At 44.9% G+C, this 14949-nt stretch overlaps 1 protein-coding gene across 1 annotated transcript in view; it reads left to right on the top strand.

The window, feature by feature from the left end:
- Positions 1-14949, top strand: part of TRPC5 (transient receptor potential cation channel subfamily C member 5) — a 106674-nt gene that overhangs the window by 23064 nt on the left and 68661 nt on the right. The window contains exon 2 of the mRNA XM_063416736.1: positions 6151-6549. Within this exon, the coding sequence (XP_063272806.1) occupies positions 6172-6549 (378 nt within the window). The 5' untranslated portion in view covers positions 6151-6171. The remainder of the gene's footprint in view (positions 1-6150; positions 6550-14949) is intronic.

The raw sequence follows: 14949 nt of genomic DNA, 5'->3' as shown, positions 1-14949 counted from the left end.
CTCTGCCTGGCAGAGGGGATGTAGAGGAGAACATCCTATTGCAAGGGGAGCTTGCTCATCTTTGAACAGAATGAGCCAGGTGAACCCTCAGTGCTTTGCAAGAGGACACAAAGCTGAAGCTTCCAGCAAGGAGCTTATATATATTTAATATATTTTAATATATATATTTTAATATATTTTTAGCTTATATGTATATATAAAGCACACACACACATATAAAAACACATATCTATGTCCCCATATGCGGTTGGTCATGACTCATCAATTGATTATGCAGCGGAAGAGACTTCTACCCAAGAGTTGTCCTTTCCAAATCAAACATATATATCTTCGATAATTGTCACCCTCCCCAGGAAGTGAAGATTTGCACTTGGGACTTGAGTCAAATTGTGACTTTTTGCATTGCTGGCAAAGAGTTTTCTTCTGGTATCTGTGAACTCTGTGATCTGAAATTTGAGGTTTTCTTTCTTCGTGAACACTTCTGGGTTAGAAGGTTCCGTGCTGTACCCCAGGGAATTTATGAGTTCTTAACTAGGCCTGGAGTGGTGATGAGTGAAAAACATTTCCTAAGGAATTTTTCTCTGCATCTTCTAAGGACATATTTCCACTGTGAATCACGGACCACTGCAGCCTTGCATTTTTATCACATCTGCTATTAGTGCTCTTCCTCTCTCTCATGTTGGGCAGTGAAAGTGGATTACTCATCCCCAATTTTATTAGCTGCCACTTTCTCATTTTTGTGTTGTACTGTGGCCCTGCAAGTTTTGAACAGCACTTACTCCAGTCAGTGATATATTTTATATAACTTATGAGCTGGATATAAACTTTCTGAGATCACGGGGCTTTAGCTAAAAGGAATTTACACAGCCATAGAACCAGAAGGTCACTGCAATTTTATAATTTTGAAGCACGTCTGAGGTCATACATTTATTCAGTCATGGCTGTCTTTGCATTTAAAGGAAAAACTTCTGCTTGTGCTGGTGAGAGACATCATGAGAAGCAGTGAGACTTAGGGTTGTAATCTGGTTCCCACTGAACTCCATGGAAAAAGCAATTTTCTGGAACAAGAGGGTATCTTTGCAGAAGGAAGGGAATTGCAGGATGTTACAAAGTCGGTTTTATTTCCTCATACTGTGCTCAGCCAGGCATTGTTAGTAAATAAGATCTAGAGCACTTAAAAGAAGGATCCAATCACAAATTCAATTGGTCCATTAACTACATGTAATATTATTTACCTAAGTGGCCCTTCTGGACTATTTCATAGCTCAGGTTTATAACCTTTTTTAAAAAGATCAATAGTACTGAGCAGGCAGTGTGTGAGCACGATGGAAGTCAGGCCATTTTCACAGTTAAGGGCCGTGATTCCCAGACCTGGAGTCCAGGTTAGACTTGCAAAACGAGGAAAATGCTCTCCCTGAAACACTAAAAAGAAAAAAAAAGACTTGGCAAGAAGGATGGGGGGAAGCAGGGAAGCGAGATGTGCTGTAAGGATCAGTTCTTTGATGGGGATGACACAACTGGAGAATGCAGGAGGCTTTTCCAGCACACAAACCCTTCTCAGGTCTGAGGGAGAAGGTGGAGTGGCACTTAAAACCACACTTTTTTGTGGTATTTAAAGTCACACAGGGAGTTTTGCAGGGATTGTTGGTGTGAGGGAACACCCAGCCGTGCTCTGAGCAGCCTGGCAGGTGGGGGCTCTGCTGGCTGCTCTCAGGTGTGACACAGAGTCCCAGCAAGTGGGAAAGTGTTGGAACCCTGGGCACTGAGAATTCCAGACTTTCTGTGCTCACAGGCTTTGACCCCCAGGAAAACACTGCACTGACCTGAGGCTTCGGAAAAAGCTTCCAAAATTGAGTGACAGCACTGGGATTGTGGGTGTGGAGTTTGAATGGAAGTGTGTTATACCACAGGGTGGAAAACTTAGAGTTTAAGGGTTTAGAATGTAGTAATATATATATAAAGCAGGATGGAGGATTTAGGGTGGAGGCCAGCCCTTCTTTTTCACCTTCTCCTTCACCTTATTCTTGTTGTGGTTCTCTTGTTTCTCTCCACCTGTTTGTGGTGCAGGTGTCACCACTGCATTAGCCAGTCACGGGATATTGTCTGAGGCATCTGCAGCCAGGCATAGGCTGGGGAGAATTTTCCTTGCCCCAAACAGTAACCCAAGTAGCAGAAAATGCCTCTCTCTGAAGAGAATTCATATGGAAAACATGTGTTTTCAGGCTCTCTGCACCGATTCCAAAATTTCAGTGTGACTGTGCTTCTGTTTTTGCCACCTTTCAGGAGTGGCACTGCTGCTTCTCTCTAGGCAGCACCCGTGCACTGCCTCCCTCTTCTCTTACCTGGATTTCATCAACATTTTTGTCATTTTTAAGTGTTAAGTAGGAGACAGGACCAGTCTGGGAAACACAAGTGTTTAGGGTCTACCAGACTTGTCTGCTTCACCAAGAGATGCTGCCCCTGGGGAAATTGTGGTGCTGAGAGGGAACAGCTAGAGCAGGGATCCTGTGCTCATTCATTCCATCCACAGGTTTGACTGATGCTTTGTTAAATAATTTTGACTGACAAACACATCAGCTTTGGAGGGTCTGTCTGTAAATTGTGCTGGATCTCTGGCTGAGGGGCAGCTCGACAGATAAAGGTTTTGCTGAAATCTTCCATGAACTCCAGGCAGACATTTTTATTCTTTTCTTTTAATCCTCCCTGCTATTATTTCCAAACCCAGGCAGCAGCAGGTGTTTGTCAGGCTGTGCAGGGGTTGGCATGAGAGGAATTCAGGAAGATCATTAATTTTGTGAGTCTTTCCTGTTTGGTTTTCTTGCAGCTTCCTCAGTGCTCGAGGTACTGACATTATTAACTTTCTTTGGACTGGGCTTGTACTGGGAGATGGGATCTCACTGAGGAGTTAAGATGTTTGAAGCTCTCTTTCCCTTCTACAAAAAGGGAAAGAAAGGGCTCCAATGCTAGCATGATGTTTCATAAAGTGACATTTGTTATAACTCATTGCAAATGTTACTCACCATCCACAAAACGTCCAATTAAACTAAAGAGCAGTGAAAAATATCCAATTCCACTTTAGCAGCTGCACTTGTTGCCAGAATCCCTCGTGTTTTTTGGAGCCAACAGATTCCCCCAGGAGACCTTTACAGGGTGACTGCTGTCCTCTGGCACCAGTCCCCCTGGTTGGTGTTCCCTGCTCCCATCAGGCAGACTGTCACACAAGGACAACATTTCCCTTCCCATTTGGCTTCATCCTTACTTTCCCAAAGATCTCTTTGGTCCTTAGGTGTTACCAGACCTGTGCTGCATCCTTCTGTCTCCTGTCAGGGTTCCAGTAGGAATTAGCTGGATACCAGAGGAGTAACAGTTTCAAAACCAAAATTTGAAAATGACCTGGGATGCGTGGTGCTTTTGAAAACCAGAGTAGCTGGTTATACATGCTGTTTATTGAAACTTGGAGCTTCTGAGTCACTGAGATTCTTCCTTGGTTCTAAAAGCTTTAGTGGCATAATGTTCCTGTAGAAAATAAGCCAATATATTTATGGTTTCTATTCAGATTATGGGTCCTTTTGCCTCCAGTGCCTTTATGTGTGTGTTGAGGTTGAACCACTGGATTCTGTGGTTCTGCCTGTGCAGAGAGAGACACCTGAGCAGTGTGACAGCACCTCTGGGTATGTAACAAACACAAAATTCTCTGGCACGTGGAGGAGAGCAGCATCCTGAGCGAGCCCACTCCCAGAGATGCCAAACCAGCTGGTGCAGATCCCTGGCTGCCCAGGAAGTTCAAAGATGCAGCTTTGCTGTCTGCTGCAGCCACCCACTGCTCTGCAGTGTCAGCTGGGCTGGGGCTCAGATCCACCCACCCTGGAAGGGCAGGAATGCAGCGGGGCTCTGCGGGCATGCAGGGGTGGTACCTGCAGAGCCCTGGGAGTGCCCTGCAGCCACCACAGCCTCCTCCTCCTCCTCCTCCTCTTCTTTCACCAGCACCTCCTTTCCCCCAGGATGGGGCACCACAATGGACCAGAACTCCGGCTCATTTGCTGCAGGAGGCTGTGGAGCTTTGGGCAAGGAGATGGAAGAAGTCACACTAATTGTGTGTAGCTAATTGTTACAGCTGCTGGTGGCCCCTGGTGCTGTTCATCAGTGCCAAGCAGAGTAGACCAAGCCTGGTTCCCTTTTTCCTTACCTGTGAATACCCAGCCCATGTTTCCTATGACTCCAGTCACCTGCAGGGATCTTTGAGGTGTGGGAAGGAACCTCAATTCATTCCATTTGCTGTACCTTTTCCAGGGCAGGATTTACTTCTTGTTTTCCTAGACCACAAAACAACATCTCTGCCTTTGGAGAGCAAGGGTGGGAGCTTTCTACATCAGCCTGTCTTTAGGTCCTATTTATAAATGAGGAGAGTGAGAAAAAATGTTTAAAAACATGCAAGCTTTAAAAATAAAACCCTGACCTAGTCAAAGAGTAAACACTGAGGAAAAATAAAAGGCTGTTTTAAGAGATGGAAGCAGAGAAGTGGCAGCAAAAATGTTCAAAATAAATCTATTGCTGTAAAGAGGAGGGTGTAAATCAGCAGCTCCCATCACTGACAGTTCAGAGATGCTGAGGACCTGTCTCAGCAGTGGAAAAGAAGGAAATAAAAAGAACTTTGAGTGGAAAATAAAGCAACCATGAGAAATCCACCTATTTGCATGTGATAAGTCACCCATAAACATCAAGATCACGCTTCTGACCAGACAAAAGACATCAATAGCAAAGTGTTCAACAAGATAAAAAATTATACTGAGTTTCTGTCGTTGTGAGTAGTGGTGCCACCTTTATGCTTTCAGGTAGTCCTTTAAGGTGGGGCTGCTCAGGGGATGTTAAGAATACAACATCCTACAGAGGGATGGGGAGATTTTCCCGTGATGGCCCTTTGGAAGTTTGTCCCTGTGTTGGTGTTTTGCACAAACAGGACGGGACTGCTGGGAGAGGTTCCCTGAGCTTTAGTGCAGCATCAGCCTCATCACAGGGTTTGAGACAATTGAGTGGTGGCAACAGCTCACGTCTTGCTAAGAGTGGCCAAAGATCTCTTTGTTACAGGGCATTTTAAAAGTTTTCCGGCCAATAAGATATTGCTAAAGCTTACAGACAATTGTTCTAGACAACCACTCAAAGCACAGGTACAGCTGCTTCAAACACTGCTCGCTTGTATGCGTTCTATTAACAGTACATAATACTCCATTATTAAGCTTAAAACCTTCTAATATCTTGCTAAGCATATTTTTCTGCAGTCTTAAGTCTAGCCAAGCCTAAAAACTCAAGCTGTTGTTCCATGTCTGCTTACTGTATCATTGTCTTCTCTGGTTTCAGACTTTGCAGCTGACTCTGAGTTAGTCTGTTCTTTCTGTTTCTGAGGCCTGCTTTTACAGCTCCTGAAAATCTTCTCTTTGTGAGGCTGTGCTGTCACTGATGCTGGCTCTCCTCCCTCACAGGCTGTGTTATAAAGGCCAATCTAATAGTCCAATTAAAAATATAATTTGGTTTATTAAAAGATCAAATTACAGAATTCCGTTAAAAATTCCCAGCGGAGTTACGTTGACGATGACCTGGGGATCATCAAACGGTGAGCGGGGACGCAGTGTCTGGCACACTGCAGCCCCCAAAGTTCACAGACTTGCCTCGTTTGGGGCTCAGGTCTTATACACTTTATTTTGCCCCTGGCACAAGATTTCCCCACAGTCTCTTTGTTCCCAGAACTGGTTATTTGAATTCATCGTCGTCTCTGGTCGGCTGAAAAGATTTTCCTCCGGTATTCCGGTGCCAATTTCGGGCTTCCCGTGGGTGAATGGATACTGAAGTTTATGAATGGAGGGGTGTTCTTCTCCTGGGTGGTGATGGTTCTCTGATGGCTCTGCTGCCCACGGGAGGAGAACTGATTTCTTATCTCAATGTGTCCTTCTTTCAGATGCCAATCTCCTCATCTCCAGTTCCCGGCACCTCATTGTGTCCCCCTGAATAACAGTTACTGGGTGGTGCCGCCTAGGAATTCTAATTCCGTGGCTGGCTGGAATTTAAATTACAATTTATTTTATATTTTACCAAACCATGATTTCATTACGCTGTCATCCCCAAGCAACACTAATTAACCCGCTCCATTTCTTACAGGCTGCCTGGTCACTATGAACCATGGCCCAGCTCTACTACAAAAAGGTGAACTTCTCCCCGTACCGAGACCGCATCCCGCTGCAGATCGTGCGGGCGGAGGCAGAGCTCTCGTCGGAGGAGAAGGCCTACCTCAGCGCCGTGGAGAAGGGGGACTATGCCAGCGTGAAGCACGCCTTGCAGGAGGCAGAGATCTACTACAACATCAACATCAACTGCATGGATCCCCTGGGGCGCAGCGCCCTCCTGATAGCCATAGAGAACGAGAACCTGGAGATCATGGAGCTGCTGCTGAGCCACAGCGTCTACGTGGGGGACGCGCTGCTCTACGCCATTCGCAAGGAGGTGGTGGGAGCTGTGGAGCTGCTGCTCAACTACAGGAAGCCCAGTGGTGAAAAGCAGGTGGGTTGAGTGCTCCCGTTGGGTTTTGAGCTGTTGTGCTGCCTTGGGGAAGCGCTGCTGCCCTTTTTTTGCAAAGTTCACCATTGTTATAAAGGCCAATCCAATGTTCCAATTGAAAATATGATTTAAAAATTAATTATTAAAAATCAAATTACAAAAAATTACAGAATTACAAATTACAGAATTTTGGTAAAACCAACAAGCAGAGTTACGGTGATGATAAACCCAGGAATCATCAAAGGGTGAACTGGGATGCAGCCTCTATTGCACTGCAGTCCCCCCAAAGTTCACGAATTGTCCCCACCTGGGGTCCAGGTTTTATACACTTTATTTTGCCCCTGGCATAAGATTTCCCCACAGTTCTTTGTTTCCATGGAAAATTCAAATTCAAATTAATTTCAAATTCATTGCTCTCTTGGTCTGTTGAATGGGGTTTCCTATGGGAGGGAAAAGTGTGAATTTTGGTCCTCAGGTGGGTCAATGAAAGCTGAAATTTTTAAATGGACAGATGTTCCCCTCCGAGATCGGGGTGATGATGATGAAGCTCTGATGGCTCTGCTGCCCACGGGAGGAGAACTGATTTCTTATCTTAATGTGTCTTCCTTTCTGGTGCCAATCTCATCATCTCCAGTTCCTGACATCTCATTCTGTCCTCCTAATGGTGGTTTCTGGGTGGTGCCTGCCTCGGAATTCCTCCGTTCCGTGGCTGGCTGGAATTTAGGTTATACTCTATATTACATTTACCAAATGTATGATTTTATCATATTATAATCCATAAAAACACGAATTAACCCACTACGTCTATCACAGCATTTTTTGCAAAGTCCTCGATGTTGGTGTGTGGCTTTAAATGCCCACAGCAGACCTGGGCTGCCTGTTTGGAAGGTAATTCTCCAGCCTGAGCAAATGTGTTCTGCCTGACTTAAACACTCTTAGTTTTTTCTCTTTTCACTCAGTGTTCCTGCTAGCCCCACAGTGTCTGTGGACACGCAATTTATAGGTTTTATGGGATTTATAGGTTGATTTATAGACGAGCACTTTCTAAAGGAGTTTGTGGCTCTCTGGAATTATATTACAATCTGTAAATATGAACTATTGCCACGCTGTTGTGCTGATACGAAGTGGAATTGCTTTTTGTAAGTAAATCCTGAAAGCACACAAGCTTATTTACAACTGCAGGCAAGCAAACAGTCTGCTGGGCTTCAGTCCCTCACCGTGGTGCAGACAGATCATCCTGGTCTCCCTCTCCAGAGAGCTCCAGGGCAGCAGTGCTGAGGCAGGACATAACTTACAGCAGGGACTTGTAGGAAGGATCCTGAGATGCAAAGCCATCCCTAAATTACATAAGGATTTTTGTGGAAAAACCACTGAGTCTGAATCCTGTCACCTCAAAGTGTCACCCACTGCATTACCCCAAGTGTTGTTTTTTTTTTCTGGTTTTCTTCTTCTCATTTGTAAGCACTGCTAAGCACTACTGCCAGTAGCTAGAATAATTTATGTACACTGCTGACCACTGATAATTTTTGCATATTCACTGCTTAGAGAGGAACATCCAAAACTTGGATAATCCTTATATATCAAGCCTCCTTTTGCAGGGAACACATCCCTCTGCGTGTGAAAGATTAAAACCAGTCAATCATAGAAGAAAATGTTTTCAATGCATAGGCCCCTTAGCACATAGCTTTTCAATAGTAATTTTATGTAGCCAAAGCAAACAATAAGAATCAACCCTGATAGAATTCAAGAGTGCTCAGCTTATTATTTAGAAATGGCAGCATTGTGCATGCTTGTAGCAATGTGATTCTAATGTGTGGTTTAAAAACTAGAGAGATAATGAAACTCCTCTATCTGACCTAAAAATGGAAATGTTAGTACTGAGTTTTACTCTGACAAAATGTGAGTAGACCATCCATTAAGAATGAGCCATTTTTTTCCTTGGTCTTCCATTTGAGCATCCTGCAGCTCAACAGGACAGAAAGCAGAATAGAACAGTTTTTCTTCGGTAGCATGAGGAATTTCTCCTGAAATGTCATGGAAAGCAAGCAATGGGATTTATGTGAATTTCTGTAATATCCCTTGAAAACCAAAATTTGTGTGCACTCAAATCCACAGCCCTGCTGGCTTAACTGGGCAGAGACAGAGGTCAGTGAAATGAGGTTGACACATTCCAGCTGAAATTCAGCTCCAGTGTCTCTAGTTCAGTGATCCATTCCATGGCAAACCTGTTCCATTTTTCGTTATCTGTGTGCCAGCTCTCCCTCTGTAGCTAGAACTGTATCTGCTGCAGGGTTCACAAACTGGAGGAGAGCACGTGTGGGGGAGAGAGATGCAATGCCAGTTTCAGCTTTATTTACATCTTTGTTACAAGACCAGATTTCATCAGTGTGTTTTAAACTGGCACTGGCTTGGTGCAAGATTCTATGAAGAAACTTGGATTAACTTCCCTGGCTCTTCAGGAGACTGCCAGGAGGTGTTTGCTGGTAGAGGGCTGCAGGACTGGACCTCCCTTTCAGCTGTTTCCCTGACTGCTCATGCAGTGGTGGTGATGAACATTTATTTCATGTGTAGTGATGGGACAAGCTGGGCCAGAGTTGGTTATTTTGTCAAATCACAAATACAGGAGGGGTTTCTGAACACCAGCTCCTTATGCTAATTCCACAGCAGTATCAGTATACATTCATTATTTGTCCTTGCTGGACCCTTTCTCAGAAGGTCCTTTGGGAACCCCACACCTAATTGCTTTCACAAAAAGCACCTGATAAAGCAGATTAGCACAGCTTTGTTCCTCATCAGCTCCTTAGATGTTCTAAAACGTGTAGAAACCCTGCTTTTTTGTTCCAGTAGTAACAGAAAAATCGCACCTCATAGCAAGGTTTCTATCTGGCTGTGAAATTTGTAAGATAGTATCAGTGCACTTCTTATATATTCAGTTTAGTATAATCTAATAATTAAATGTGCAGAGGGTTCCCAGGCTGTGTGGGGACAGTCCTTGGCTCGTGTGTGGCAGCCTGTTTGCCACCAGGGCTCAGCTGCGCTCTGGGCAGAGGGGCAGGAGCAGCATCCTCTGATTGCTCCTGTCCAGTGTTCACCCACCTGAACCTGGGCTCTGGGAGAAAACTCCTGGTTCCATTTTCCTGCTGCCTGCCTCTGAGCAGGTTTTTATTTGCCTCTCTCCCAAACCCTGGTGTCTGTCCCTGGCTGCCGGGCATGCAGAGCTGTTCCTATTTGCGTCTGCTCACGTCAGCTCGGTTAATTGTTGTCTTTGCATCTCAAAGGCAGCTGAGCAGCATCATCCAGCATAATCCATTTCATGGGTGTGTATCTTCAGCCTTATCACCACAATCCCACAGCAGCTCTTACAGGCTGCCTCGTTCCAGCCTCTTGGGGAGCCACAGTGGCTGGATCTGGTTAGTGTTACAAATACACATTATAATATTGGCCTTATTAAATTAAAATAATTAAATGGATGCTATGTGTATAATGTTAAAGTAACTTTGCTATAAAGATATAGTTTTTATTTCTACTATAAAGTTAGACTTGGTAGTGAAATAGCTGATATAGTTATGCTTGTGGTAACTGATCTGCCTGCTTGGTTGGGATAATATCCAGTGAAGGTATGATGAAGATCCCTGCTACTGATCTGCCAAATATCAGCACCTACTGTCTGTAGAAAGCATGGACCAAAACCCAAACTGGAGGTGATAAAAAGAATGGACTAAAACCACAGCCAAGAAATGTGCATGCTCTAGAAGGGTGGACCAGAGGAGGAGCCATGCTAAACAGTTCTTGGAACACATAAACTAGTTTGGGGAAAAGTTTAAGTATTTGTTTAGGAATATGTAATAGGCTGATGCCATAAAGGGTGTCTCCGAAATAGCAGGTGTGCTCTTGGCTGAATGCCAAGCACCCAACTGTTAAAATTTGCTTTGTCTCCTATTGTCCTTTATCAAACTTTTAAATTTTACCAGCAAAGTGAACCTTGTTTTCCACAATTAGGGGGAGAGACACCCAAAACAAGGTAGACAACCATGGCCCCTGGCAGATGGATCTACAAAGGCAGGTCCACAGCAGCCACAGAGCCTCCCAGAGGAGAGCTCCAGAGCCAGCTCTGAGAGCTGCCCGAGGGGAAGAGCTCTGCTCTCCACCTGTGCCATGACCTTTTCAGGGAGCAGGAGGTACCAACCTTCCAGATGCCCTCAGTGACCTTTGCTGTGCTCCTTATGTAAGAGAGCCAGGGTCTCACTGCTGATGTAAGGCCGGGGTGGGGGGTGGAGGGAGGGGCTGGGCGGCGCAGAGGCTCAGATCCTGTTATTAAGTGAATTTTTATGAGTCATTATTCTGCAAACCTCTGCTCGACTGCTGTTTAAGCGCCGTTTACTGACAATGGCAGGGGCAAGTCACAGGCAGTAACTATAACAACCCGCACTGGCACAGGAGCAAATTGCTCTGTTTACATGTGCAGCCTGCGTGAACACCTCGCTCCAGAGGCTGCTGCACAGCACTGGAGACACCAGCAGCCACGTGCCCCTGGAGATGTGTTGCTTTTAAAGCTCATCTCCAAGTGAGGTTTGTTTTAAAATCTTAGCGTTTTCCTCAAATCCGTGTTGCCCAGTCTGGACAGCTCAGAGCTGTGGGTTGGGGTTCTGAGCTGTGAGTGTGCTGGTGGAGCTGGGGAGGAGGCTTCACCTGTGACAGGCAGGATAATTCTAATTAACTTACAGCTGTTTTGGAAGGTGCTGTTGGCTATGGGAGGTTTTGGGGTCAGCGAGAAAGTCCTCATGGTGCAGCCATGGGAGGAGTGTGGAGTTGTTCCGATGTGCTTCACTCCCAGCAGAGAGTAAAGCCCAGGCTTGAAAGACACATCCTCCTCTTCAGTAACCAAAGAGCTCTCCTAATTTTGTGATTTTTACAGGTTAACTTGCAATTTTCACGTGTTACATAATTTATTCCTCAAAGCTTTTTACAAACCATAGCTCTCTTTGGCCAGTCACAAAGCTGGTCACTTAAACCTTAGCATAGCTTGGTTTTTTCCCAAACTCATGACAGCCCTTTGGAAATCGAGGCCTTTGTTTATGAATATTAAGAGGAACAACAAAACAAACTAATATTTGTGGAACCTGGAGGGTGTGCAGAGGTTTGTAGTCAGCAAACATGCATTTTCCAGGAAATAAAAGTGAGCCTGATCTGGTGCTGTGATGGTTTTTGTTTGATTTTCTGGGCAGTGCAGAGGCTGATGTTGTATTGCACAGTGGCAGAGGAGTAATATAGGTGTACCTGGCATGGCAATCTATCCTAAGTGATGAGTGTCATGTTATTTAAATGAGACAACAAACCACTGAATAACCATCAGAAAGAGCAGGGATAGGTTTGAAAAATTAGCAGCTGCAGATGCAGTATTGACTTCAGCCCAGGCTTTTCTCTTTGGGGTGAAAATGTTAAAATGCAAAGTTGTCTGTGCATGGGACAGGTCCAGTAAAACAAGGCAGTAGGCACACAACAGAAACAGAGATCTGGCTGGGGTCCTATGGGGCTGAAATTAACAGGGAACTTTAAATTATTGGTTTTTTCTTAATTCAGAACTGCTGTATGAACAAGGGAATGTATATATGAAACCTGTTGAAGGAATTCTCCTTCCCTGTAAAGTCTTCTGTGTATGAACCTATTTGATCTTTGAGCTTTGCTGGTTTTTTTTTTTCTAAAAGTGCTGTCAGATGGATTTTTTTTACTGTACAGTCATCAATTCAGTGGGTTATGTTCTCAGCCAAGCTGGAGACTGCACCTAACCTTCGCCAGCGAAGAGCAGGAAATTCACAATTCACGTCTGAAAACTCCCATTTCCCCTGTATTTGATTCACCCTCAATTCACCAGCAATAGCTGTATTTCCTCACACTTCTAAACCTGTTGAAATGAGTACAGATTTTCCGGATGAGGCGTTCAGGGGCCCATTGTTGGAGCTGCTTGGGTGAGCAGCGTGGGGCGGCGGCAGCAGCAGCCCCCGAAGATGCGTCAGGCACAGCTCTCACATCTCTGCTTCCCTGCCCTCCTGCCGGGGCTGTGCTGCCTGCTGAGCCCTCCTTCCTCCTCCGAGGAGCTGGAGTCACTCATCTGAATTACTCCACGTTCGTGAGCACCTCCACGGTGGCTGTTTCCTTCAGAGCTGCCATCAGCTGTTTACAGGAGGAGGGGACCAGCATCTCTCTCCCTCTTCTCTCTGGTGTCTGGCAAACTCTGCAATTTGCTCTCGTGGCAGATGGCTCCAAATTAAGCTGGTTCACAGATGGGACCGCAAATGCAATTCCTCAATCATGAGGATAAAAAGAGAAAGGGATCTAAAGATTTGTGGCTAAAATTCGGTTTGTTCTGATGGTCCAAAGGCCTGAATCAGTGTGAGCCAAATGGATTCCAAAAGGAGTTTACAGGTACAGACTCTGGAAAAGTATAGTTGTGAAGAGGAAACTATAGAGAATAAAAGGCAAGTTTTCAGTCTTAGTTGCTAATCATCAGATTGGTAGAGGATTGCTGTACTGGATAGTGTTAGTGAACCTAAAGTTTGACCTCAAAAATCCTCTTTTAGGTGTGCTGATGAATGAAAATCCACGTTAATCTTGTTCAGATCCCACAGATCCACAGTGTAGACAGTCTTTTGTGAAACAGAAAATAAAGGCTGCATTAAACCATTTTATTCTTGCCCAAATCCAGTAACTTTCTTGAGACAATGTGATTTAGTCTGATTTCCCCACTCACACAGGGTTTTTGACCTGCAGAAACCAGTGTAAAGTTTAGGCCTTACCACTGACAGCCCTTGATTTTAGACTGCTGGTACAAGCTCATTGCCAGTCCTGTGCCACCACTGATAGGAGTGTTTAAGTCAAAAGAAACAGTTCAGTCCTCAAAACTCTCCCAGTGTAAAATCTAGATTCTGCAGGCATTTGGAAAGAGGAGAGGTTTAGGAGCAGGCATCTGTGTCAAGGAATTCTGTGGCAGTGGGGCACTGTGACACTGAGGGGAGCAGGCTGATGGTGGTGATGGGTGTGACTCCAGCCATTTCCATGTCAATAGGAGGGGTCCAAAGTAGAAAGGAAAGGCTGAACCTGGTTGGAAACACTCCTGAGCAAGAGGAGGTTCTGAAGAATAGAACCAGTTAAGAAAAATGTGGCCGCAAGTTCTCAGTGTGGAAATATTTGAGGCACAATAAGGAAGAAGGATCATGTCTGAAAACAGAGAAGCAGCTTCAAAGCCTAATGGCTCCATTAGCACCCAAGCTTTTCATTATTTTTATTGATGCAGTAATAATTCACAGTTATAGTTAACATGCCTTTGACACTGGTGGCTGCCTTCAAAATGAATTCCATCTAATTAAACTAAACAACAGAGAAATCAAAGATCACTTCAGCTAATGATTACATTTAACTGTGAAAGTCTTTCCTCCCTCCCCATTGCCTCAGTCCCCAAATAATCTTAAATCTAGGTGAAAAAGAAGTGGGGTGAAACATCTCCTGGCCTCAGTAAGCAGCATCAAGGTCAAGGCAGTGACAGATTGCAGGTTCCTGACAGTGGCAATAAGGCACTGGCTCCTTCTTTCTCCTGGGTCAACATAAAATCTGTTATTATTTCCTAGGGTGCTGGGGGGGGTCAAGCCAAGAAATGCATCACAGTGAGCACAAACATGCCATGCTTGTAATTGAACATACAGACAGGTGAGAAGACAGGAATTATCCCAGATGTTTCCCAGAGAATTGTCTTTTCTGATCTCTAGGAGAGTTCTTAGCACTTGCCTGCTCTGGGCACTCTGTACAGTGAATTTTCAGTCAGATGTGATGGGTTCCCATTCAGCTGGGTGGATGAATTATTATAGGGGAAAAAAAATCCTGTTTGTGCTGCTACATAAGTAAACTTCTGGGCTCTCTGTAGATCTGTTGATTAAGGAGTTTAGCTTCAAAAAACCCTTTTATCTACCCAGCATCCATGAATGTGCCTACTGTACCCACCTCCCTTTGCTCCTAAGCCCCAGTGACAGCATCCCCTGACATCACCAACACGTGTTTGCCCCTGGTCTGTCTGAAACCCCAAACCCAGCAGTCTCCCATGGCTGTTTAAATTCCCTGGTACAGATCTGCAGGAGACTCTTCCTGGTGCAATAGTTATAACACATTTTTTTTCCAAGGGAAGCTTCTCTTTGTGGGAAAAGTGGATGTAACAAATTACAGGCTCCTCCAGAACAAAGCTCTGGGATCTATAAAGATCTGTGAAGAACTGCAGGGCAGCTTAGCAGGAGTCCCTCAGCCCTTACCTGGCTGTTGAATAGAGCTGTGCTGGGTTGGCAAAGTCACATTTATGGTTTGTTTATCCCTGTACGAGCAATATTTTGCAAAATATTGCCTGGTGGGGCAGCACTTTGG

This window comes from Prinia subflava, chromosome 20, assembly GCF_021018805.1.
Source record: "Prinia subflava isolate CZ2003 ecotype Zambia chromosome 20, Cam_Psub_1.2, whole genome shotgun sequence".
NCBI lineage: Eukaryota > Metazoa > Chordata > Aves > Passeriformes > Cisticolidae > Prinia > Prinia subflava.
The sequence above is the reverse complement of the archived record's forward strand: the minus strand, read 5'-3'. Positions and strand labels throughout refer to the sequence as shown.